Source organism: Mus musculus, chromosome 3, assembly GCF_000001635.26.
Source record: "Mus musculus strain C57BL/6J chromosome 3, GRCm38.p6 C57BL/6J".
Taxonomy (NCBI): Eukaryota; Metazoa; Chordata; class Mammalia; order Rodentia; family Muridae; genus Mus; species Mus musculus.
In genome coordinates this window covers 115,081,390-115,106,864 of record NC_000069.6, presented here as the reverse complement: position 1 = coordinate 115,106,864, position 25,475 = coordinate 115,081,390, and the positions used below count along the sequence as shown (strand labels likewise).

Here is a 25,475-nt window from a genome sequence, read left to right as displayed (position 1 = left end):
TTAGGACGCAGCTATTTCAGTTATCACCTATCACCCTTTGAGGAAAAGATACAATTTAGGACGCAGCCTGAGGAATTTGTTTAGATCATTGACGTGTTCTCTTTTCTTTTTCTTTAGCATATGAATGTGCTTTACTATAGTTTAGTCTAAGAGCTTCTAGCTTTGGATCTTTAGGCCAAACCCACACATATAACTTAGAGCAGGGACTATTTCTATGGACAGAAAATTATTTCTTTCTTCTTAAAGGCTATGGGGGAACTCATGTAGTAAGAAATACACATGATTTAATTTTACAGTCTGTTATAATTCTTATAGGAAGTTTATTTCAGCCATACTTTGGGAGACCTATTATGTATACTTATATCATTTAAATTTGATCTTTGTACCCAGACTTGCTGATTATGCTGCTAAGGATTGGGCTAGCTATAATGATCTTCCACTGGGGATAAGAACAAGTAAGTGTGTGTATAATAACTCAACTTTTCTCAGAAAATACACTTTTACCTTCTTAGTTAAGGAAGTACTCTAACTCATACATTTACCTTTCAAATATAAATTCAGTTAGAAATATATCTTAAAGTAAAAATATATTTAAACCTAAAACTGAATAGACAGTAGTGTAATGAAATCGATGATAATGTAGAGATTTGTACTTTCTCCTGGGAATATATGTTGTGTGATTTAAGTATAGTCACAAGAGTATATAAATATATGAAAGATTAATGATAATCAATTTATAGTAAAGTTTATTGATTACTAAAAACCTTGGCTAAAATTATTTCAGTTCAAAAGCTCAGGAAGAATCAATCTCATGTGCATGGCATGAGGATATTTTTGGGTGTATATGACAGATTCTGGCAAATTATTTCAAACGACTTTTTGGGGTGTATTTCAACTGTATCTAGAGACATATTCTCAAATTTTTCTATGTTAGATTTCTGATTAAAATCTTACTTTTCTACCACAGTGAGCTAGAGCTTAACTTTTTAAAAATTTCCCCAGTCTCTTGAGATTTTTGCTGTCTTTCCCTTTAAATGTTACATAGAACAAACTATTAGGTATTTTACAGTGAGATACTGAAATTCCCATTGTGGAAAGAGAAAAAGTTAATAATAATGCAATATAAAAACAGGTGAGAACTAGCATAGTGCTTTTATAATTTGTCTTTCCTCAAATGCTCTCTGAGTTGTGATAGACACACACACACACACACACCACATGTACACACACCATATTGTCATATGAGTTAAAAATAAATTATTTTAATGATAAAATCCTCTCTTCAAACCTTTGCAGAAACTGATTTTTCCAAATGTGTTGGAGATATGTTGTGTGTATATCCAAGACTGGATATACCACAACAAAAGATGTCATGTGTGGGAACAATATCTAATTTTCAATTAAGACAGACGTGGACTTGTTATAAACCTTATAGTCTATAGAAGTTTATGAATTTGTCCACGTTTTAATTAAATCACCAATACTAATGCCTAACCCGGAGTTCTTTCAGAGATTAAAACAAATGTATTAAACATCTGGCATACTACTTGTCAAAGCAGTATGTACTCTGTCTTGCTGCAACCTCCTACTTATGTGCTTGCTTACAGATGAGCTGGTTTACACAGAGAGATAGTTTCTTATAAAGGGCTAGCACATATCTTGGAGTCAAAAATATCTTCTGAGTATATAAACATGGCTACTAGCACTTAGAAAAATTGTTTTCCATTGTAAAAAACAACTCTCCATATATAGCATAGTAAGAGATCGACACCTTGACCTTAAATGGCTCCTTTAGTAAAAGGATCGATCCCTTCTTTCACTAGAGGGCACCAAATCATGCCCTAAAGTAAAAACATCACAAGGGAATGGTTTGGGATGGGGGCCTGGCAGGCTGAAAAGCCTGGTTATAATCTCCATTAAATATCTCTTGGTGATCTCAAGGGGTGTGTAAGACTTTTAACCACGCTTGCTCGGGCATATTCTCACATGCATACAATTATATTCTGTGTGTCGAGAAATCTGATATGATTTAATTAAGCACAGGGGACTTTATTCTATTCAGTCCCTTGAAGGAAAGAGTGAAATCCTTCAGAAAAAAATATATATCATTGTACTTCACTAGGACAAGAGGGTGTATCGCTGTGGAAGCATTTGTCTAATTTCTATTCTCTCTAAACCTTTAATTCTTTTGTAGAAATAAACTGAATAGTGCCTTTGTAGCCTGTAGGACTTGTAATTCCCTGTGGGCCTTGTTTACTGATTGGGTGGATCCTTGATTGAAATGAGGATGGTGTAGATTTTAGTCTTCAGATTTATGTGATGTACGCATGACATTTAATTTCAAACAAACTCCTCTGGGGGTAGAAAATTGAGGGAAATGTATTCACAATTGTTGAAATTTTATTCTGAATGCCTAGTTCATTTCTATCCTCTGCTAACCAGCTGTATGTTGAGTGGCTTTTGTGAAGAGGAAAGATGCTATTGATGAAGTGAATATTCTTGCCTGTTATACTACACTGCTGGCTCCCCCTCCCCCTCTCTGTGTCTGAGCATTATAGTAAGCTGATTTTAGATCCATTGGCATATTGAACTCATTATATTCACTCTCTATCCTTTGTGTTAATGGACACATTGTTAATTAATTATTGTTTTCATTCCCTCCTGATATCCTATGATTTGATGTTTTTGTTTGTCTATTTTGTTTGTTTTGTTGGTGTGTGTGTGTATGTGTGTATATGTTTGTGTGTGTGTATACTTAGAACGAGGCAAGAAGATCATTGCAAACTTATGCCCAGCCTGAACTGCATGGAAACTTAAAACCAGACTGGGCTACATAGCAAGACTATATAAGAAATCCAACCTAATAAATAAATAAGTTTAAAAGAAAAGAAAAGAAAAATCACATGGCAGAATTCATGTTTTATTTTCATTAAGTACACATCATGAAACACAATGGCAATAAATTATTCTTGTGCAATATTAAAACACAGTCATTACATAGCAAATGATATTTAAAATTATCTTTCACATGTTCTGTTTCTCTCTGTCCACACATATATATCCATCTATCTATTATGTACCCATGCATATGCTTTTACCATATATCTATATCTTTATCTCTCTCTCTGTGATCTATCTGTCACTTATCTATCTGCATATCTATAATATCTATCATCCATATATCATCAATCATCTAAACTTACCTTCCCTGTATTGTGTAGATTTTTCTGTTTGAAATTTCTCTGTTTAGAGATGTTCACTAAGTGGCTAATCCACTTAAGTGACAGAAAGAACAGAATCGGATTTTTTTTTTTTCAGACAAAAAGTCAGATTATTATTTTTTTCTGTAAAATTGGTCTCTATACTGAGTATCAAGGAGAGAATGACTTCTGACATTGGAAAGAGTTTGTGAAGGAGTAGAATTGCAGTCTGCTCCTTATTTTCATGAGTTTCACATCTTCAACTTAAACAAGCAGGAAAGAAAAGTATTTGGAAAACAATTTCATCTGTAGAAAGCATGTATAGACTAATTTTCTTGTCATTTTTACCTAATCCATGTTTATATTAAATTTAGACACCATTGGGTTTAGAAAGAATCTAGGAATTACAGAAAGCATATGGGAAGGAATGCATAAGCTATATACTATTCTATATAAAAAAGATTTCACAATTGTAAACCTGGGTATTTGTGAGGGCTCTGGAGACGGTTCCTCACAGATACTAAGGTACTGCTCCTGATTCAGTGTTTACAGGTACATCTCAGCTAAAGCAAACAGCAAATACCTTGTTAAATAAGAAAGATGAATAATGATGTTATTATTTGATATGTTTAGTCTGATATGTTAGTTAGTTATATATGATTGCTGAAGTACATGTGTTAGAGTACTAAATTCAACCAGCACAACACCCTGAATTTGATACAGGGAGATAAAGAGGATTAGGAAGAGTTGGGAGAGAGAAAATTAGGATCAAAATATGTAGCATGAAAAGAAATATTTTTCAGTTACAGAAGAGCTGAAAATTTCTATGCATTCATGAAACCTTCCTATTCACCCTATTTCCTTTAATTAATTTTTTGTGATTCCTATGGGATAATTGAGATGATTATAGTGGAGCCTCTGATGTGGGAATTCCTCACATAATTGGTTCTGTATTTTGGTGGTTGTGGTAACTCATTTAAAGCAATATTTTATATTTGGCTTATTTTTAATCGTCCGAGTTACATTTTAAATGGTGTCCAAATTTTTTTTGTAACCGCACATGTTTTATTTTAAACTTTTGCACTTATCCACTGAAGCCTGGTTTGCTGCAAATAATAATTTTAAGTATATTATGCTTCTTATCTTTTAATTATTCCAGAAAAGATTTTATTTATTTCTGAGAACATTGCCTTTTAGTTTGAGTCCTGGTCATTTAATTTACTAAACAAACAAACAAACAAACATCTAAAAAACTAAAACAACCAACCAACCAACCAAACAAACAAACAAACAGAAAACCAAAACACAACAACAACAACAAATAGAAGAAAGCTTTTTCTCTGCCAGCCAAACAAGGCTGGCTGTATCATATTTAGAAAAAGGCAAACTCCACCCAGTTCTGTAGCTAACACACTTGCCTATAGCCACAGCACTAGTATCGGAAGCCACAGAGAGTTGAGATGGCAGAAACTTAAACAAAAGTTCTCAGCCATGCTCACGTGACTAAGAGACACTTGGCCCTGTAATTCAGGCCTGACTCTCTATAACTAGGTCCTTTACCCTAACTTCTTTCTTTCTAAGAATATAGCCTCTATGGAAACTGAAGGTCATGACTTAAGCCAATGAAAGAACTCTACTCACTTAGCTTTTTCATGCAGTCACGAAGCCTGGTCTCTAAGCTGAGGACCCGTTGATGAAGTTCTTCATAGTCATAGGCACCAATTTCCTCCTGAATCCCAGTGAGGACTGAAGACAGGTTCCGAATTTCTTCCTTGAACTGTGTGATGAGCTTTGCATCGGTTTTGTACTGCTCCAACACTGGGATCAGGGGCAGTAGCTCATCCATTTTCTCTTTCAACTCCTGGAGAAAGCAATAGAGTGTTTCCAAGAGTCATTCAAAACACAAAAGGCAGCTATGTTCTTTGAATTAAGACATGAAAAGGAGCTTATTAAAACAGCTTCAAAATTCTTCATTTATATTTTGGGTAACATCAGATAGGCTTTGGTAATGTAAGTGGCCACAAGACTCTTGGTAATAAATTTTCCTATCTCAGCTTGTCAACACAGCAACCTCTTTTTTGAGAGATTACATAAATTGCTATAAAATAAATTGATCTTTACCATAGTTAGCAATTATGGTCTTTTGGATTATCTTACTTTCTGCCAGTATTTTATAACCTGAATAATACATCATCTCATTTTGAAACTGAGACATGATCCCATTTTCTAATGATGTATTGAATAACAATACTGGAAAAAAATAAAAGATCTTATTCATTAGAGAAAATTAATTATTCCACAACTGAATACCTCCACCATAGAACTATCTAAAGGAAAATTCTCAATTCTAGATCAACTTTTTCCTTGACTCCTTGTTTCTAGGGACAGTTGTTGGTGTTTTTGGTGTTTGTTTTTGTCTTTCATTTGTGCTCAGGTGTTCTCTGTCCTTTGGAATAGTCACCTTAGGACAACTTATTAGGAAGGTAAGTTCAACTGCATGATAAATCATACAAAGCTTCACAAAAGTTGACGAGATGTATGCTGCTGTTTCAATTTTGAATTATTAACTAGACTAAGTGTCCATTTGTCTTCTAGTATAGATAATTAAGATGCCATTGCAGAAAGCAGAGTTACTTACCCACCATGTAGTGAATTAACTCCTTAATAGAACAAGTTGCATAACTTACATAACATTTGGGCCACTTGCACAGAGCTGTTCAACATTAAAACACTGATTTTTGTCAAGGGACCGAGCAATGTATGTTGTCAGTGTACCCCATTCCTCGTCATCACAAGCCTGGGACACAACCTGCACTTCTAGCTCCAACTTCTGCACTTGTCATGCATACTTCTTTCCCTTTAACTTGGTAGATATGAACAACAAAAGTATTGCAAGAGCTTGAGTTAACTGTGAATTTATTGCAGATGATATAATCTGTTGAAAGAGTTCCAAAGAATGATCCTTTGAGAATAACCCATAGGCTCTGTCAGAAGCCATACTGTATAATTATTTAAGGAGCTGAAAATTGCATTTTTAAATTACACTTAGAAAATGTTATTACTATAAATACATTCGAGTAGCAGAAGCTCCCATCGCTCCCCTGATTAATGGGCTTGTGTTTCTGGTGGGGAGACTTCTACATGCTCTTCAAACCTGGAAACCTTTGAATTTCTCTGTAAGTACAAGTTGAATGAGATGATTAAAATAATCTCAGTAATGAAAAAGATTAGTAACGTTTGCAGTCAAAAGGTAGAACTGCAGAGCTTGCTCATTTCAGGTCCATCTTGAAATAAATGTATTAGTTTAAGCATCTTGCAGTACCCCTAAAGGGAGATACAATTGTTTCATTAGAATTTTAATGATAAGAGTTCTGCTTATACGATTTGCTGCAAATTATAATAACTGCCACAATCGAACACTCTACATTTTACCGCGTGTGTGTATTCAAAGGAGGAATCTGATGTCAAAGTTTTGGAAGTTTCTTTTCTTTGATGAATTAAGAAATATTTTAACTTTTCCAAAAATTACTTAGATTTTTGACAATCAATTTTGAAGCTTTGGACACTTGTTGAGAACCCTGGTATATATCATATATATAAAACTAAAAATACAATACTATAAATCTGGCTTTGCTGATACCTTCTAGAATTTTACTTTCAACTATATAGCTCTGACAATCACCAGAGTCCTTGCCAACAACAGTTGATCTCAGTATGATGGCTAGCTAAGCTTTCCACCTGAAAGATCACAGAAGGAAAAGTGTTTGTCATGAGATGAAAGTTTTGCAGCAGCAGAGAGGTTTTTATAGAGAGTAATTTTCCACTTAAGCTTGGTTTTAGAACATTCTACTTCTAGCATATGTTATCTCGGCATCTAGAAGGAAATGTGATTCATGCTGTAACTTGGAGAAAATGAGTTTCATAATCATGTTTAAGACACTTAATTATGACTGTGATTTGGGTGTAGAGGAGTGAGCTCACAAATGTGGGAATTTTGGCATGTGTGTTGGTGTGTATATGAATGTGTTCTTGTTTGTATGTTTATATGTGTGTGTGCCTATGTGTGTGGATGTGTGTGGCATAAGTGTAAATATACAGGTGTGTGACTTTGCATGACTTTGTGTGTGTACATGCATGTATACATGTGTGTGTGTGTGTGTGTGTGTGTGTGTGTACTCTCACCACTAGGGAGGCCAGAGGTTGATTTCAGTTGCCTCCCTCAATCATCCTGTACTCATAGTTTATCCCCCTGAGATAGTGTCTCTCAATGTTTCCAGGAGCTCACCTATTAGGCTACATTATTGAACAAGCTTCAGAGATTATCTGCTTTTACTTCCCCAATGCTGAGGAAACAGTGTGCCTTCTCCCAAATTCTGTCCCCATTTCATGCATACTGGGGATCAGAAATCAAGTCCTTATGCTTGTATTAACAATAATTTCCAACTTCACCATCTCTCCAGTCCCTATTACTTTAATTTTAATTCAAAGACCTAGTTTATCAGTCCAGACCTGTAGGTTTGGAGCTAGATGTTGTCAGTCTGAATCGTCAATCAGGTACTAGGAAATGTACTCATTGTGCATTAGCTTATCTGATGGGGATAAAAAAAGTAAAACAGGGCTTGCCTTGTTGGGTAAGTATGATGATTGAACCACTTAATATACAAAAGTTCTCAGAACTCTGCTGTGAATATGTATGTTCAGAAAAATGGTCATTATTTTGATAACTGATATTCAGATTTTGACATTTCCGACAAATATTTGAAATTATCATATGAACTATGAAAAAAATCAAAATCATAATTACGTGGTATTTTCCAAAAATTCAATTTTCAAATTGACACCATGGCTTTCACTAGGGAAAGTCATATATACACTAGGGCAAATGTGTTTTTGGCTTCTCTCAGGTTTCTTTCTTTTTTCCTACAGATGCATCCCCAGTCCTATGGACCCAGGGAAGCTTCCACGAGTACCTGGATTCTACCAAGTTTTCACTACTTTGTCTCCTGATGTACAGTATGAGTTCCTGCCATCCTATTGCTGTCCTTTCGGGGAGTGCTTCTCTCCTCCACTTAGTATACACAACTTTCTCCTTTGATAATGGCCCAGTTTCAGATTCACACTGTTGCTTTACCAGCTATATCCCAATTCTGGGCATTAGAACTCTTTCCAATTTCTAGATCCTCCCTGTAATTTCGTATTTCAGAAGAGAAGGCCACAGACAACGTGGTTTTCCTGAACACTGTCAAATCCTCTAATTCCTCAGCATATCTTCAGTGGACAAATGAATCTCCCTTTGTGCTCTTAACCTCTGCTGCTGCTTCCCTTGAGCCCAGTCTACTTTCCCCTTAGTTGAGTTTCCTGGGAAGAGTTTGTGCTTCATTTGTCCAGGAAGGGCGTGGTCCTGTCTCCCAGAGTGTATATGGTATCAGTGAATTCTGGTTAACATGGATGGGGTCCAGAACTTTATGCAACTCCCTGTTTATCATTTTCCCCAGATTTTCTCTGTTTATCTAGCTCACACATTTATTTCCTATAATTTTCAAGTAATTAAAGTAGTAGAGACAGGAGAGTTGGTGAAGTTGGTAATTATTGTGTCTTCTTGCTCTATCCCATTCTATTCTCCTTTCCCTTTTGCAAGAACTTCTGTTTTGTTTAAGTCTCTCTTCAGCTCAGATTCCTTGGCTCATCGCTTCCACTTTCTCTCTTGTCAATATCCTCAAATTTTCTGTCCTGTTTCTTCCTTTGAAACTTGACATGTATTGATGTCTGTCATTTATACCTCTGCTCTGACGTTCCAGAGGCTACAGAGAAAATTCTAAACCATGATGATTTCTAGCTCATTATAATGTGCCTTTCAAAGATCTTGTTTGTCTCTGACCAACTCCTTATATTTTTTCCAGTATGCTCAAACCTGTGACCGCAGCTTGAACTGAGCCCACTCCGTTCACTCTGAGATTGAACATCATAGTCTAATTAATAGAGGGACATGATATAATATCTATGGACAACCTTAAAGTTGTTGAAAACTCAGTGCTATGCTTTTTATGACAGAGCAATACTATTTAATAAAGGCTCAAGTGACATTAAAAGACTAAGAAGTTTTTTTTAAATAAATGACTCTGTCATATATCATTAATAAAGTCTTCCCAGTATGCTCAACACATTTTTTTTCATTTCTAGTTTCTGGATAATTAGCATCACACCATCTAAAATCTTTTAAAAAGATATCACTTATATAAACTTTGAAAAATATCCTTTTAAAGATCCTGTCATCAATGGTATTTTGCTTCCTTTAATAGTTTACATCTTCACAGTAGCATAAATTTATTAGGAAAATCTTCGATGGCATAATTAATAACTTTCTTGGGGAAAATTCCTCTTGTCTTGGATAATAAAGTACCTGTAATTCTACCCAGAAACTCCACATGTCTCGGATGGGCACCAATTTTTAAAAATTAACAATCTTCTATGTGTTCCTGGCTGCTTGCTGATGGTTACTATTTAGTGACAAGAAATTGTATCTCCAGTGAGTCTTTAACTTGGTGAATGGGCACAGGAATAGTTATTTCCAACTTAGTGACTTGCTACCTGTATACAATGCTGTATTGTCAAAATTGCAGGGTTCACACCTACTTGAAAATGCTTGGTCATTAGCGTCTTCCGATCATCTTCAATCTGCCGAAACTTGGCCTTCAGCCCTTTCATTTGGGTTTCCATTTTTAAGACATACTGAAAATCTCTCTGAGTTCTCAAGTTTAAGACTTCTATAGACTGTGACATATTCTGTACCTGTTTAAAAAAATCATTGGTTATTCATAATTCTCAGTGTAAGGAAAATTTGAAATCTCTACTAAAGTATAAACCTGTCACTAACATGAAGAAGTATCAATTTGGCAAATAAATGTCTGTTGTCTCATTTTCAACAAGATTCCTTACAATAAACAATTAAAAAAATCCATCCAAAAAAATTATACCTACACATGTCATAACAATTAACCATGTATCATTTTCTAATATGGTCACATAAGCAAAAAAGTAGTAGATTAGAAAAAAATTAGAATTAGTTTTATTTCAAGGCTTCAAAAGGTGATAATACCCAAGATAATGCATGTTGACTTAAACTCTGTCTGTAAATGCTGTTTATAAATTATGCCAGGGGTACTTAGCAACAGTGTACAGTACTGATGGGTCCAACAGAGTTCAATCACTTGAGGCACAAGAATAAGGAAGGGAGTGAGGTGGAGACTTCATAAAGGATTGACAAGGTACAGGGATGCTGATTTCCCTCAATCCCCATTACTTACAGCATCATCCCAGCAGGTGCAGATCACACTCAGACTGTCTGAAACTGATCTACTGTTATAATACTAACATATACCACAATGTGGAACTTTAAAGATGCTAAGGACACAAACAATGCATGACTACTTTGCAGAGTTAAGTATAGCAGAACTTGTGTAAGATATCCTATGCAGTTGCAAATGAACCCAAAATGCAGATGCCTCAGAAAAGCACAGGGTGTATCACATAAAAGCCAGCATCCTTTGTTCAGTGCAATGATGAGCTACTAAATTGCCCCTCTTCTTTCCAACTTTCTTCCTCTTTGTAAACAAGCTATACCTTAACAAACTACACACACACACACAAACACACACACACACAGACACACACACACAATCTGAAACTATACTCTGCTTCTGCTGCATCTCTGTGTCTTTGTTCTAGAACAAAGGAACCTGAACCCTCTCCAGATGAGTTCACTGAGCCTTGATATCAACTCCTATTGATTTCAAAGCATTTACATCATGATGATTCCGAAATACTCTGAGGGGTGACACTGAGTTGACCAGAACAAGCACTGGTAGTGTTGGAACAGCTTCTAAGCTGCATGGCATACATTTGAGGGACTTGAGAAATGATAACCACATAAAATGCCGTATTGAGAGGCAGAAACACATGTTCAGCTGATGGCACTAGTCCAGGTTCATGCAGCCCCAGGCTATTTAGAAGTAGGAAATGGGTGACCTAGAAAGAGTGCAGAAATGAAAGGAAAGCTGCTCTAATTTTTGTGGTAGCAAAATCCTGGAAACAAAGAGAAAGCCTGTAATAGAGGGAAGCGTTTGGATGAAGAATGGTCTAAGAATAAATTATTGTAAAGGCAAAGATGGATGTCTTCAACCCTGGTACTTCAGAGCAACAACTTCATCTTCACTTGGAACCTTGTCAAAAGTGAGAATTCCAGCATCATCACAAAGACACTCAATTAGTCTGCATATTTATCAAGATTCCTAAGTGATTCCTACAACGGACTTTTAAAGCTTGAGATAGCCCATTAATCTGGGAAGGTTTCCTATAAGGGATAGACATAATATGAATACTGAATTTGGTCCTTTATCATAAGTAAAATACAGTCACACATGCAAAGGATGATATAATCTATTAAGAAAAATCATGAAGAAATGTGCATAAAAGAATTAGAAAATATGTATTAGGCTGTTAATATTAGATTTCTCAAGGAGGAAAGAACTATGTGTATGTATATAGTGATTATATAAATCCATTTTGATTAAATTATATTTTTGTTTGTATTAGTGAATATACCAAAGAATGAGCCCAAAAAACGTGATAGGATTACAAATAATTCTTTCTTTTAGATATGTGAATGTAACCTCCCCCCTCAGCCTGAAACCTGGCTGAACAGAGCATCCGGGGTGGAGCCTGCCACCCTATCGTTCTGCCACTCCCACTACTACTGCCTGCCGCCTAGCTGTTCCGGAGCTATCACGTGGTCACCTGAAACTGGACTCCAAGAATGATTTGGCAGGAATGGGCCCCTTCCTCTTCTTCATAAACCAGTGTCTGGGAATAGTAAAATTGAACCTTGAGCAGACTAGTTGTCTTGGTTCCATTCTCTCTCGCGCCGCCTAGCTCCCTCTTCTCTTCCAGATTCCAGGATGCCTCCCAGGCTAGAACCCAGACATGTGAGCCGCTGGCCGGCCCGGCCGCAACATGTGAATGTTCACTTTCATTTATTATTAAATAAATATGTATTATTCAGTAATTAGTGAAATGTTACTTTCATTGAAAAAGTACACCTGAACTACAAATGAATAATCTTTTCAGAGATAGGCTTTTCCACCAAGAAATATTATAAAGGTTAACACACAGAACCAGTTAGCTCGAAAGAGAATACATTGACACATTTTTCAGAACTGTCATTTTCAGAAAAGTCAGTGTATTCTGGTACCTGGGCTCGCCTCCGTTCTTTACCTCTTGTCAGACTAATCAATTTTTCTTTATCCTTTTCCTGTGGTTTCTTGATCTTCAGTCCTCCCCTATGTCCATACTGTCTGTTTCAAACATAGTTTGGCTTGTATTAAAAGTAATTTTGGAATACTTTCTTGGACAATGTCAGCAAAGGCCCTTGGTCTGTGATCCTCATCACAGGCTTTTCTTCACATCTTTTACTTGCAAGATGTTATGCAGAATCAGACACAGAAAAAGTGCTTGATAAATATTTCCTGAGTAAAATCATCTTAGTTTTCAAATAGTATAATGAATGGGTAATTAGGATATTAATATTTTAGGGAAAGTTTTTTCTCTCCCTAAACTCTTGTACACAGAAATGTATGGCTACAAAAATTTCTCAATTTGAAATTATTATATTCAGAAAGCTTCATGTATATTTTTTTAGTCCAATACAAAATTAGAGACAACATTGAACTCATGGAAGCATCATGACTGAAAGCATTACTTTCAAAACAATTTCCTAATCTCATTTACAGTTAAACATTTGCATTAAAGAAACTGGCTTCCTCTTTAAATATGTAGCAGTCTGTGAAGATACCCATCATTAGCATGGTTGATATCCTCCTAAGAATTTTCTATACCTAATCATATTTCACACAATTAGAATATCATGCGTAAGAGGAAATATTCAGAATCAAGTTAAAAGACAGTCTCTTAGTTTACTTTCTACTTGGATTCCCCAATTGAATTTTCAACTTGATTTGTGTTATGGGAAAATGCATTGAGAGAATTTTTGATGAGCTGTAGATGTGACCGTCTATGATACACAACCTTGAATAGCTGCAGGAACCATATCTGTGGTATAAGATATCACTAAAGGTTTCTAAATGGACAGGATTTGGGTATGACTTCCCTTCGGCTCTTCCTAGGAAGGGCTCACTAGTGTTAATGGAGACTGCTCCGTTGAGCACACATTTCCTGATGATAAAGTACACTGACTTCTCCATTCTGTGACTCACTGGGAGGAGACCTGTGCCTCTTCTTATGCTCTGTTTCTCTCTAAAGTAGGGCTGCAGTCCAGCTTTCCCTGTTTGTTTGGGGGTTCTGTTGTGTTTTGAGTGCTGGATGTCAACCCCTAGCTATTTTGAGAGTATTTGGAAACAAGAGGTGGGGCCTAGCTAGAGGAAGTTGTTTCTAGGTGCAAGTAATAAAGGGGTGTTTCATGCCTATACCATATCAGTGTCTTCTCTCCCTGCTTCCTGCCTGCTGGTTCACTCAAACACATGGTCTTTTTTCATGACCATCTGCCTTAAATAACAGTCAAGGAACATAAGGGCCAAATGACCATGAGTCAAGCTTCTAAAACCATAAGCCAAAATCAATTCTTCCTCTTATAAGATATTCCTTGATATTTGTCACAACTATGAAAACTACCTAGAAGACATCTACACTGTTTGGCAAAATCAATGTCTCCTGTTTCTGATAATCATTTTGAAGCATTTTCCTGTTTTGTTTATTTGTTTTACTAATAAGATACATGAGGTCTTTCTGAATGAACACAAATAAGTGCGTTTTTACTCGCAGGTATAACTGTTACTCTGACCAGTGTATATTAAAAAGCCATTGCTCAATGTGTTTGGCAAACTTTGATTTAACAAAAAGAACAGCAGTTCCTTGACAAGGCAGTTTGGTGTTAAAATGCTTTTGAAATCTTTAAGGTGAAGTATTATGTGTAGTGTCCTTGAATTGATTTTATTGGTGAAAATACTGCGTACATCTTAGTCTAAAAATCATGTTAGGAAGTATTGACCTGGGCAATGCAGGATACATGTATTAATGCACAAAATCTATGTGGCTAACAGGTAGGTTTTTAGGCTAACAATTTTATTTTGGGTGCACTAAGACTGGACTACTAAGTAAGCTGCCTTTTTCAAACATTCAATACCATACATATTTGATAAAGTACGAAAAGAGATAGCATCTTTTAATTAAGTTAGAGACCAGTAGTGGTATTGAGAATGATATAAAAAAAAATGTAAAAGCTACCTGATATAACTCTATAACTTATCAGATAAAGGACACTAGAAACTTTACAAATGTAGATTTAGAAAGAGCCAGATTGTTTTTATGTAAATTAGAAATTGAACCATGTCTTCTGTAAGTGTTGGAATAAATTAAAAATATAAAATAAAAACAGTAACAATGAAAACAATAGTCCCATTATACCTCTAATAGATATGTCTGTTTTGACCTATAGAATTTATCTTTCATTGGATTAAGTGGATTTTGAAAAAAAATGGGTATGTGGTTTGTTTATGTGATGCTCTACTGAAAGATACTAAAGCGTAATGTGAAGTTATATGAACAGGAAAATTTTTCTTAGTGTATTTTATGTAGAAGTAAAACGGCTGTTGAGGAATGTCAGTCATCTAACAGGAGATACAATTTTGTAAAACAAAAATGTATTTAAATGGTTAAGCCATTTTCTACCCAAATTAATTTCCCTGGACACTCACCCAAATGCTATATTTGAATTATCCATAAAGAAGATAATCAAGATTATAAATCAATATCACAAAAGTAATCATAACATGCCTATAGTAATTTTTAACAGCCACTGATTTTAATAAACATGGCACCTGCTCTGGTTGGGGCGGGAGAAATGGAGTATCAGTACAAAAGAAAGCTTGAGAAGAGAGAGCCAGTGTGTGAAAAGGGCAGCACCAAGTCAGGGGAAGGAGGACGACGTAGTGAGAAGTCTGGTTTCTCTGAAAACCCACTTATGTTATATGAATTACCGTTTTGTTTTAATCTCAGGTGTGAGATATGGGTCTGCTTCAGTTTATTCACAAATATTAACTATGATTGTCTTGTGTTCTATTTACGGCTGCAGATTGTTTAACTCTGGGAACTTGAGAGGACATAAATGTGACAGTCCTGATTGGGCAGCTGCTGCTTCCCCTTCCTGCTGTCCCACTGCTGTTGCTTTTGTTGGAGTGCTGAATATTCTGGGGACAAAGATTGGACTTGCCCCCCAGGAACTAGATGACCCTAATCAGCAGGAAGTAGCCTAGAGAGGTCTAAGTCCTCTTTCCATTTTAACCTTCTTTCTCCCCTACCTAGCACTTGAGTTTTGGAAGAAATTAGTATAGAGTAAGGGTTGAAAGGGAGATAGGGGCATAAGAACCCACTAAGATAATAAAACAAATATGCCAATAGAAACTGACTAAGCTTTGCAGAAACTGGCTTTAAGATAGTAAACATTTGCTTATATTAGCATGCTCAGTGCTTTCATTCTCCTGGATATCTTAATTTTATGGGAAAAACTTCCTATTCAGTATCTGGAGTGTGTAATCACAAAAAAATTATTCAACACAAAGTGACAGGAGAGTGTGGTATCCTCGACTACATGTGCTACCTAATTGATCTCTTTCTTTCCATAATACTTGAAATTCACACATGTTGTCACCCCTTGCATCACTCAGACCATCCCAGCTGTCCTACTGTATTCAGAACTCTTCACAGACAAGTCTGAATGAGGATCATTGAAAGCACCATTCATTGCCTTTCTCCCTCCTAACTACATATAAACAACCTTTCATGAGCTGACTTTCTTCTGCGAATGGGAACAAATCAAGGGCATTCTGCATTTGATTGTTATGGATCCAGCTTAAGTAAATTGTGGAGAGAATGCCACTGAGTGAGACTGAAGAGCTTAATGTTCAAAGGAATGATTTAGAGAATGATGATAAACAGTTGGAATTATTCATTATCTGCCCAGATAGCTTGCATATTTCATGTTATTATTTTTAACTTCTTAGCAAGATTGTTAATAAGAGCCTAATGCAGGAGCTCACAGAGCTTTGTGAGATGCTGAGAGTTGAGGCTAAATTGTCAATATTAGAAGAAAACTCTCTGCTTCCTTAATCCTATAAGAGAAAAAAAAGGTCATTTATTAAGATATATTGTAGAGAATATAGTTTAGGAAAGAAAGATTGGGACAGATAAAGAGTCCCAAAATGGAATAATATAGCATGAAGTTTTAGATACACATTTCAAAGAACAGGAAAGGCTCTTAGTAAAAGAGAGCAAAAACCAGAGAAACTATATGCTATTAGTCAACCATAGTTTCTTCCTAAAAAGTGATTGATTTCAACAAAAATATGCAAGAGAACATAAGCCACATACCTTTTCCAGTAGCTGGCGAAGCTGCCTGCTTTTGGCATCTCTGGAACACAGGTTTTGTTCTGGAGCAACCACAGTACAAATGCATCGCCCATCAGGGTCCTGTGCTGAGCTGTACACTTGCCACCCTTCTTTGGGGCTAATCTGAGTCTGGGAAAAAGCAAGAGCAAACACAAAACAGACTTTCACTATAAGGTAAGGAGAAGACAGAGATGTAGTATCCTAAAGAGGGGTTTGTATTTACTTATTTAAAGTTTTTTTTTTCTTTCTGGGTTTTGTATTCTTATTGTTATTTTGTGACTGTCTTTTTATACATGTATGCAATTTTGAGTACATACTCTCATGGGCATGTCCTTAGGATCTTTCCACCTTATGTTTGAGATAGGGCCTCTTACTGGCCTGGAATGCCCCAAAGCTGGCCAGTATTGTACAGTGTTCTGTTAATCTCAGCATCTACAATAGTGGGGTCACAAATGTATGCTACAACATGTAACTTTCTGTGTTAGTGTTGAAGATCAAATTCAGGTCTCCATGACTGCATAGCAATTAGTTTACCTACCACCTTAGCCTTTGATTTTTTTTTTTTGAAGTGGGATAAGAAAAATAAATAGTTTTCATTGGTAGCAGTGTGATTCTGTTTTGTCTTCTTTACAAATGTCATAGGAGTGCCTTGGATCTGTAGTCTACATGATTTACCATCTGTTAACTTCACATCACTTCTCATGCTTTGTGCAGTTCTGCACTTGAGCTCCACGTTTACACATGCCCACACATCCAGTTCCCCACATCTTACTGATCTTTCTACATTAGATCTGCTAGTTTTTCTTCCCAAGAGGAACATAATTAATAGTATATATTTTTCTGATCATTAGTTATGTCCAATATTTTGAAATAAAGCCCCAAATGATCCTTAAATAAACTTCTGCATCTTACACCCTTAAGCATTGGGCTCCTAACTTAAGAAGCAGCATCTCAGTTCTGAGTCCAGTTCACTTCCAGGGACTTTTTACAATACAACCAACGAAGGAGGAGGAAGTCCTACTATTGTTATTCTGTTCACAGGCATGGGATGTAGATTCCAATTCTAATCTCCTAAAATTCCTGCCAAAGGCATCTTGCCAGGCATCTCATTAATAAACAACAACAACAACAAAATCTAACACAAAGGATATGTTGTGAACATATTTTGGGAGAGTCATAAACTAAACAATTGTGGTAAGAACATCACACGTCTTGCTTTTCCTTCTTATAGAAAGAATATGCCACCAGACCTATCTTTCAGTCTCTTCATAACTAGCTGATTTTTTTTTAAAAAGAGCAATTCCTGTGTTATTTTCTCATCCTAAGGGGATAGACTTCTTAATATAACATTTCCTACTATCTAGCTTTTCTTCTTGCATATCCAGTTTAAAGAGTTGTTCTCAGAATTACATATTACTAAAATCAGGTAAGATATTAACTATAATTAGGTTGTCCATTTTCATTATAAGAGAAAAACTCAGAGATCATCTATAAGATGAGAAAAGAAATGACTTAGCAGAGTAGTTTTTGTGATTTAACTGAAAGCCTAAGCCGAGCAACAGTTGGCGATTAATTGCTCCAGACACAGGCCCTTTCAGCTTCTTGTAACACTGCAGACAAATCTCCAATATGGCAGAAAATTAAAGCTTGGCTCTTGAATAAATTTAGCTTTTGAGTAGAGGAGCAGGGCCACCCAATTATCATATTAAAATGTTTTAAGAGCAGTACAAGCACTGATCATCAAGTCTGTCAGCATTCATGGTGACGTGTACTTGCTGAGTGTTTCATGGCTCCCATGCAACTTGTCACTCCAGGGTCAGTTGCCAGTCACTGTGCTGTTGACACAATTGGGAGAGGTGAGCACTTTGATGTTCATTTAGCATCTCTTGGCACATCATGATTAATAACAGCACAGACTCCAGTCATATTTATACTTTCAACTGCCTTCTTCTAAGAATTATTAGAGTGATACCCTTCTGGACTGCAGTTACTTTGAACCATCAAAAGGACAAATTCTCATCCTTTTGTCAAGAAAACCAAAGTGCCTAGCAGTTCTGTGGCTTTTGATACAAAACCCTGTGTTGGGGACAATGACAAATAGTGAAGTCTTGTATTTCTAGCACTCTCTTTTAGGACCAACAAGCACTGAAAGGAAAACCAAAATCAGACCAACTGTGATCTCAGATGGAAGGACATATGTAGATATTTTTGGATACCCAGGACAAAAGAAAGACCTGCTCCAATTCTGACTTACAGCAACAATTATTCAAATGTCAATAAAACTCACGTACAGGGAAGATCAAGCATCTATGGATCTCTAGCTGCTGTTGGGAAGATTGTGTAACTTATTGTCACTCAATATCTTGATATTTTGAGGTCTAGGTGACATCATTCTGACCACCCTTACAACAGGAAGCATCTTTCCCACAGTCTCAGGGAGAAGTAGAATCGAGTTTTGAACTTGTGTAGTCTGATCATAGACCATAAGGCTTAAACACAATATTGAACTATAAATTATGTCTGTCTCCCTTAATAGGGATGTTGTAACCTTGATACAGCATCTATTTGTATGACGGAGAAGCATAGTACTTGGATCTGGAAAGTAAATACAGTTGGTTATGAATGGCCCTAAGCATCCAGACAGAGCAGCCATTACGGGCACAGTTCTCTTTGAACTCTTTGTGTTAATTAGAAGAACTAAATGAACTATTTAGCAGTTTTTAATATTGCAACACTCATTAAATATTTAGGAATGTTCTAAATAAGAGAATTAAAACAATCATTTTTAACAATTGTATCTGGTCTGAGTTCTTTGATTATAATTTAATTGTGTATCTATGCTTTGTAAACATAAAGCTACCACACGGGAATTCTTCCTGAACCATGGGGATTTTGTGTTAAAAACAAAACCAGTGTATCCCGAGAAGCAGGAAAAGAAAATCAAAATACATTGCATTTCAGTAGAGTTTCCTTATAACATTGTGGGGCACTGGGCGTGGGGGAATCAAGGGAATTGGAGAAAACCCCAGTCCCGCCAGAGTTCCAGTGCTCTGGGTAGGCAGACTCTGGAGGACTGCTGCACTTTTTCCATGCGATCCTGGGTGGGTGTCTGGCTGTGGGAAGCCACTGAACCCAGTCCTGCAGGGGGTGGGCAAGGGGCAGTCAGAAGTCTCTGGGCCTCACTGAGGCCAGAGATTACAGGTTCTCAGCCTTCAGCATCCCAGATGCCACTGGACACTGCAGAAGAGCTGAGAAGAAAATTGGGGCCCCAGGGGAGGCTTGGTCATCCCCAGGACTTGAAGGGAGGGGAGGACAGGGAGAGAGGGAGTGCTGGGAAGTTCCCATACAGGAGAAAGTCCTTGGTCCGATCTATGGCTGGAGTGTCCATGGGAGGTTAGATGCAGCTCTTTAGGTGAAAGACTATTCCATAGTTCAAGGACCATGTGCCTTGGTGAGCAGAGACAGTCTGTGGTTTTAGAGCTTTATTGTAGAAAGGCAGGGAGAAAGAAAAAAGGTAGAAAGAGGGAGACCAGCCATGGCCACATGGAGAGAAGGGGGAAGGGAGGGAGAGAAGGAGGAGTAGATATGAGAGTAAGAAAGATGAGAGTTTAAGAGAGCGAGGAGGAAACAAGCAGCTCCTTTTATAGTGGGCTGGGCTACCTTGATGTTGCCAGGTAATTGTGGGGAGGAGCATACCTGGCTATAGTCAGGAAACTGTGGGGGTGAAGTCTAGCCAGAATGTCAGGAGCTTTGGGCTTTATCTGTGTGACTGATAGTCCCAGAATTATGGAATTGGGGGCCCTGTGGTGTCAGACATCTGTCTCTGGGAACGTGGCTCACTTTTCCATCACTTATAGAGTTTTCTACTAGGTCTCCGGAGCAAGCCTCATTCAACCAAAACAGGCTGTCTTTCACGGCCCCACATAACATCGCTTCTCTTGTAATTGGATTCATTTCTTTGGAACCAATTGCCTTTAGAAACAGTATTTTATGCTACTTACAAGGATCCCATAGTATAAAGAACTTAAAGCAATCTTTTTCCAAGCTACCATTTAGTACAAACTCATACCTGTTTTCTACAATTTTCAACCCAGAGTTCTATATGTTCATTCTCTGCATGTCCATTCACTGACAGTCTAAGCAGGACTAGATATGATACAGACTCCTCCCCTGCCCCCAGCAGATTCTCAGCAGGCAGGGGTATTACCTCGTGTGGAAACTCGTGGCCACTGTGACCCTAGAGAAGCAGTGAGCTAAGGGCCAGGCAAACAGAGCACTCCCGCAGAAGGAACTGCAGTCATTTACCAGAGCCTAGATAACATAGAAGGCAAAGGAACGGATCTCATATCTTTGAATGAAAGCAAGTTTGTGGACTGAACATTATTACATTTTACTTTTCCTGTTTAGTTTGAAGGTATTTCACAAAAGCAAAGACCAAGGTAGAAAGAAATGAGAGGCCAAACGACTAAAACTGGGGCCCAATGTGAAAAATGTAAGGTAGAAAAATATCACATAATTAAATCCTAGATTCAACGTGTCACTTATCTGAGTGACAAAAACCCTTATTAAATTCCTATCTAAGGATGCATCTTGCTTGCTCCAGAGAGTTAGGTGAGGAGGGAGTGTATTAGTGGCTTAGGTTACAGAGAAAGAGAAAATGTGAAAACAGAAATTAGAGCGAGGTTAAGGGATCATGCCAGAAGAAGTACGCTGTGGAGGAAGTGTTAATAAAGATGTCACTCGGTAGCAGCTTTCCTGTGATTACTTATAAGAATCTTTGCAACTGAAATAAATAAATATTCTACATTCAAGGAAACCTCCATGTTTTAAGGGTGAAAACACCCCAGCTATGAAAATAAAAGCAACAATAGAAATAGCAAAGCCATGATCAAGATGAAGGTGGCCATCTCTGTTCATGTTGTTTGAAAACCCTAAGGCGTTAGGAGTGGAAATGGTTATAGCTGTTGTATTTAGTCACATGTCACTCTATACAATGGAAGCTGATATACATGGGTTTTTTTTTGTGTGTATTTTTCTATTATCTTTGCATAGTCAGGATTCAACACTTCAAGCATCACCCTCCACTGTAGAAAACTGAAGTTTGTGACCTGAAATTACCTTTCTGGAGACTTTCTCTTAGACCCTACATCTGCTTCAGAATCCCAAACAAAAATATATCCACTCGCATCCTTTATAAAGGATGAAGCTTCTATTAAAAAAAAAAAACCGCAATCACCACATACTTTGTTGCTCTCAAGATTTGTTATTCAGAGCTTTCAAACAACTCTGGTTAATTTACTTAGTTGTCTTAGCACATAATGGACATTTATTGCCTGATGTTTTGAGAGAGAAAAACAGTCAGGAGGAAAGGTAATGTGATAGAAAGGCAGCATGTACAAGGGCCTGGGCTCCTTCCTTCCTACTGCAAAACAAACTCCAAACACCCCCAAGTCAATAAATCGTGGTAAAATTAGATATCATCATTCAGAACTATAAAACCACATTTGTTATTTTAGAGTAAGATCCTTGGAGGATTCCGGCAATGTTTGTCAGAGAATTAAGGTCAGTTAAACTGACTAACAGAGTAGTTGCATATGAGGAGATACCAGATAGATGTCTGAAAATGTTGCTTAAAAAAATGGCTTATGCACACAGGACCCTTCAAGGCCTCTTCCTTCTACAGCAGTAGGGCTGGCTATTTGGGAACAGTGTCTACTGAACATTCTCTGCTTTTTAAATTGCTCTTTTCCAGGTTATTCTTGGTAAGGCTTCCACAGCATGAGGGATTTTTGAGAAGCTAAGCCTACAGGGGAAGTAACTCTGCATCAGAGAGAAGGGCCAGAGGGGGCCTGAGCCTGCAGAGACCTGAAGATAACTCTCTCAGCTTCTCCAAAGGCCATGAGCCCACTCCACTATGTAGAAGGGGGGGGGAGCTAAGCAAGAAAAATAGAAATAATATCAACATTTGAAAAACAACTGCAAGGGATTTTATTACTTTGTAAAGAGCTCTATTTAATTAACCCCTGGTAGACAGTGTCCTGCAATTTTGAAACCTCCCTTAGCTCTTGAAACAATCACAGACTGCTATTTCCAAAGCACCTTCCATAAACCAATTTTGTTATCTCTTAACATTTCAAAATGTCTTTCTTGCTTTGTTTTTTAGGTCAAATGAAACTTTTTTTTTTAAAGCTATGATAATACTTGCATAACTACATTTTTTTCTTTCTGTTACTATACTGTACAAACATGAAACCTATTTTGATACATGTTTGAGTCTCTCTCTCTCTCTCTCTCTCTCTCTCTCTCTCTCTCTCTCTGTGTGTGTGTGTGTGTGTGTGTGTGTGTGTGTGTGTGTGTGTATGTGTGTGTGTGTGATTTCTTCACAGATACTGGATCATCTCGTTTATACTGATTAACATGGAGTTAGAAATTAGGAGTGGAAAAATTGATGAGGAAAGCTGACCCACTACATTTAGTTGTATCTACTATACCAAGGAAGCATCTTTCTTTTATCTAATTGGAAAGAAAGCTACATAGAAATTGAATTAATGATCCCAAGCCCTTAATTCCATACGGGATTATTTTAAAGGAATCAGGTAAAAAAAAAAAAAAAAAAGCCTTTGTAAAAAAGCCCTCCTCACTACACCCATTATGTGTGTGATACAATTTAGGAGGTTCTTTCCTACATTATTGCAAAAAATGTTTGAGAATAGGTATAGAGTTGAAGTACATAGCTATTTCCTTTCTCTTTGAGGACAATAAGATGAAGATGTAAATTTCAAAGGGTGATGCTATAGGTCTGTAGGAAAGGGATAGAAGAAAGTCCAGGAACATGAGAAACAGTTTGAGCAAGGCAGGGTGAACCTAGTAGACACTGGAAGCCATAAAGGTTACAGATTAGCAATTGATATCATGGAGACATGGCTCACTGGGCAAGACTGTGGTTTTATGGCTTGGTTCTACATGGCTACTTATAAAAATCTAATTGCTACACAGTTTGAGCCAGCTGTCACACATGTACAGTGTGGATATTTGATTATCTCAATCAGAACTCAAATTAAACCCCAGAGCTCAAGGTTTCTGTTGAATATTTTGCCTGGGGCAAGGGTTAGACTATGTGGGAAGGAAGCAGATGGCAGATGCTCTGTACATCTTTCCTCCTCTTAGTTATGTCACCTATAACCTGTTGCACAAATTGCATTTCCTCTAAAATTTTAATTGAAAAAAATTCTTCACTTATCATCTAAGATTAAAATTTAAACACAAGTTTACAATTAAGTAAACAATTGAATAAATAAATGATAGTGTGAACATGCGCAGACCAAACCATTTCTAAGGTCTGATATAATTGTTGCAGCATCAACAATTTCTGTTTCTCTAAAGATGCTCCGGTTATTATTCTTCATCATAAAGATTCTAAGCCATGGGCAATAATCTTGAATAATTAGGTAAAAGACTCTAGTTATCTTTGAAGAACCCAATAAGAAAAATAAAAGGTTTGATACTTAATCTTTCTTCATTTCAGAAAATATCAGAATACCATTCACTGATGTTTGATCAGGAACCATAATGTGACCTTCAGAACTTTTTACAGTTTTCTAAATTTGTGTTTATTTGCCAAGGAGGGCCAAATAAAGTAAGAACTGTTGTGTTGGGATGTATACACACCTATAGAAATGCTTCATAATTGGATTGATTATCAACCATATAGCTTTCACTTCGAATTTGAAAAAAAAAGTTAAAGTCCTGAAAGAGAAACAGATGGTTCCTGAAAATTTGGTGCTCTTTATTCCATAGCAGTAGAAAGCATACATTGATGCCTGTATACATACCTATTCAAACGAGTATACATCCCATACTTAATATGCAAAATTTGACAGATAATCTATCACTAGTTAAGAATCGTCTTTCTGAAAGTATTAATTCTACAACTGTTTTTAAAACCAAGTAATTGGACCTTGGAAAAAGTTGACTCAGTAAGTATTAAGCACCTCAGATTGTTTGTTGTATAAATGTGCATTAATGAGATATCATGCTGTCTGCATGGCTGCAGGTCTCCTTGACAGCTCTGCTACCAGGCCTGGCCATGCAAGCTATGAAGAAACTCTCCACAGAGGAGTCATTAAGGTACCATTAAGGACCTTAGGAAGGTAACGTGCAGAAGGCAGGTCAAATCTGCGTCCCATGCTCTCTGCTGGTGCCTATAAACTGTGAGAAACTGTCAAATTATGTAATTAATTCAATCGGACTACATAGTTAACTGGACATTGATTGATATGCTATTAATAGAAACTGCAAACGACTACTAAAATGGAGAAGTTCTTTTCTTTGCATCTTCCACTAGAGTAATTTACAAGGTAAAAACTTCAAATATTATGTTCTTTGTGAATGTTTATTTGATAGTAGAACATTTTTTAGAATATGTCTTTTATTTCAAATTTTCCATTTTCATTTGAGAAACTACTAATTTATATTTTTCTTGAAATACTTGAGTGTGGATGAATTAAGACTCATTAACTTCATGTGGATGAAGAGCTCGTTTTATAATTCACTTATGCTTTAAAAAGATGTTGGCTTCTCTGATGGAATTAATTACACACAGCCATAGGCATTGCATTCCAAAGGAAGAACCTGCTGTGACAAAAACAGATTAGGGAGAATCCTAGCTATAGTCTATCCTGTAGGAAATTACAAAGGTTGCACGCATTGCATGAAATATAATAGAAACAAAGCATAATAAAAAGATCCTTTCAGAGCTCAAGTTAATTTACCTAAAACATCATTCTTAAGAATTTAATGAGACCAACCTTCCTTTTTAGA

At 36.7% G+C, this 25,475-nt stretch overlaps 1 protein-coding gene across 4 annotated transcripts in view; it reads right to left on the bottom strand.

The window, feature by feature from the left end:
• The window catches only part of Olfm3 (olfactomedin 3), a 221,687-nt gene that overhangs the window by 18,900 nt on the left and 177,312 nt on the right, over positions 1–25,475 (bottom strand). For all 4 annotated transcript variants that reach the window (NM_153458.3, XM_006501418.2, NM_001286750.1 and 1 more), the window contains 3 exons: positions 16,638–16,784; positions 9,834–9,989; positions 4,842–5,061 (listed from right to left, as the gene is read on the bottom strand). In NM_153458.3, the coding sequence (NP_703188.1) occupies positions 4,842–5,061; positions 9,834–9,989; positions 16,638–16,784 (523 nt within the window). The remainder of the gene's footprint in view (positions 1–4,841; positions 5,062–9,833; positions 9,990–16,637; positions 16,785–25,475) is intronic.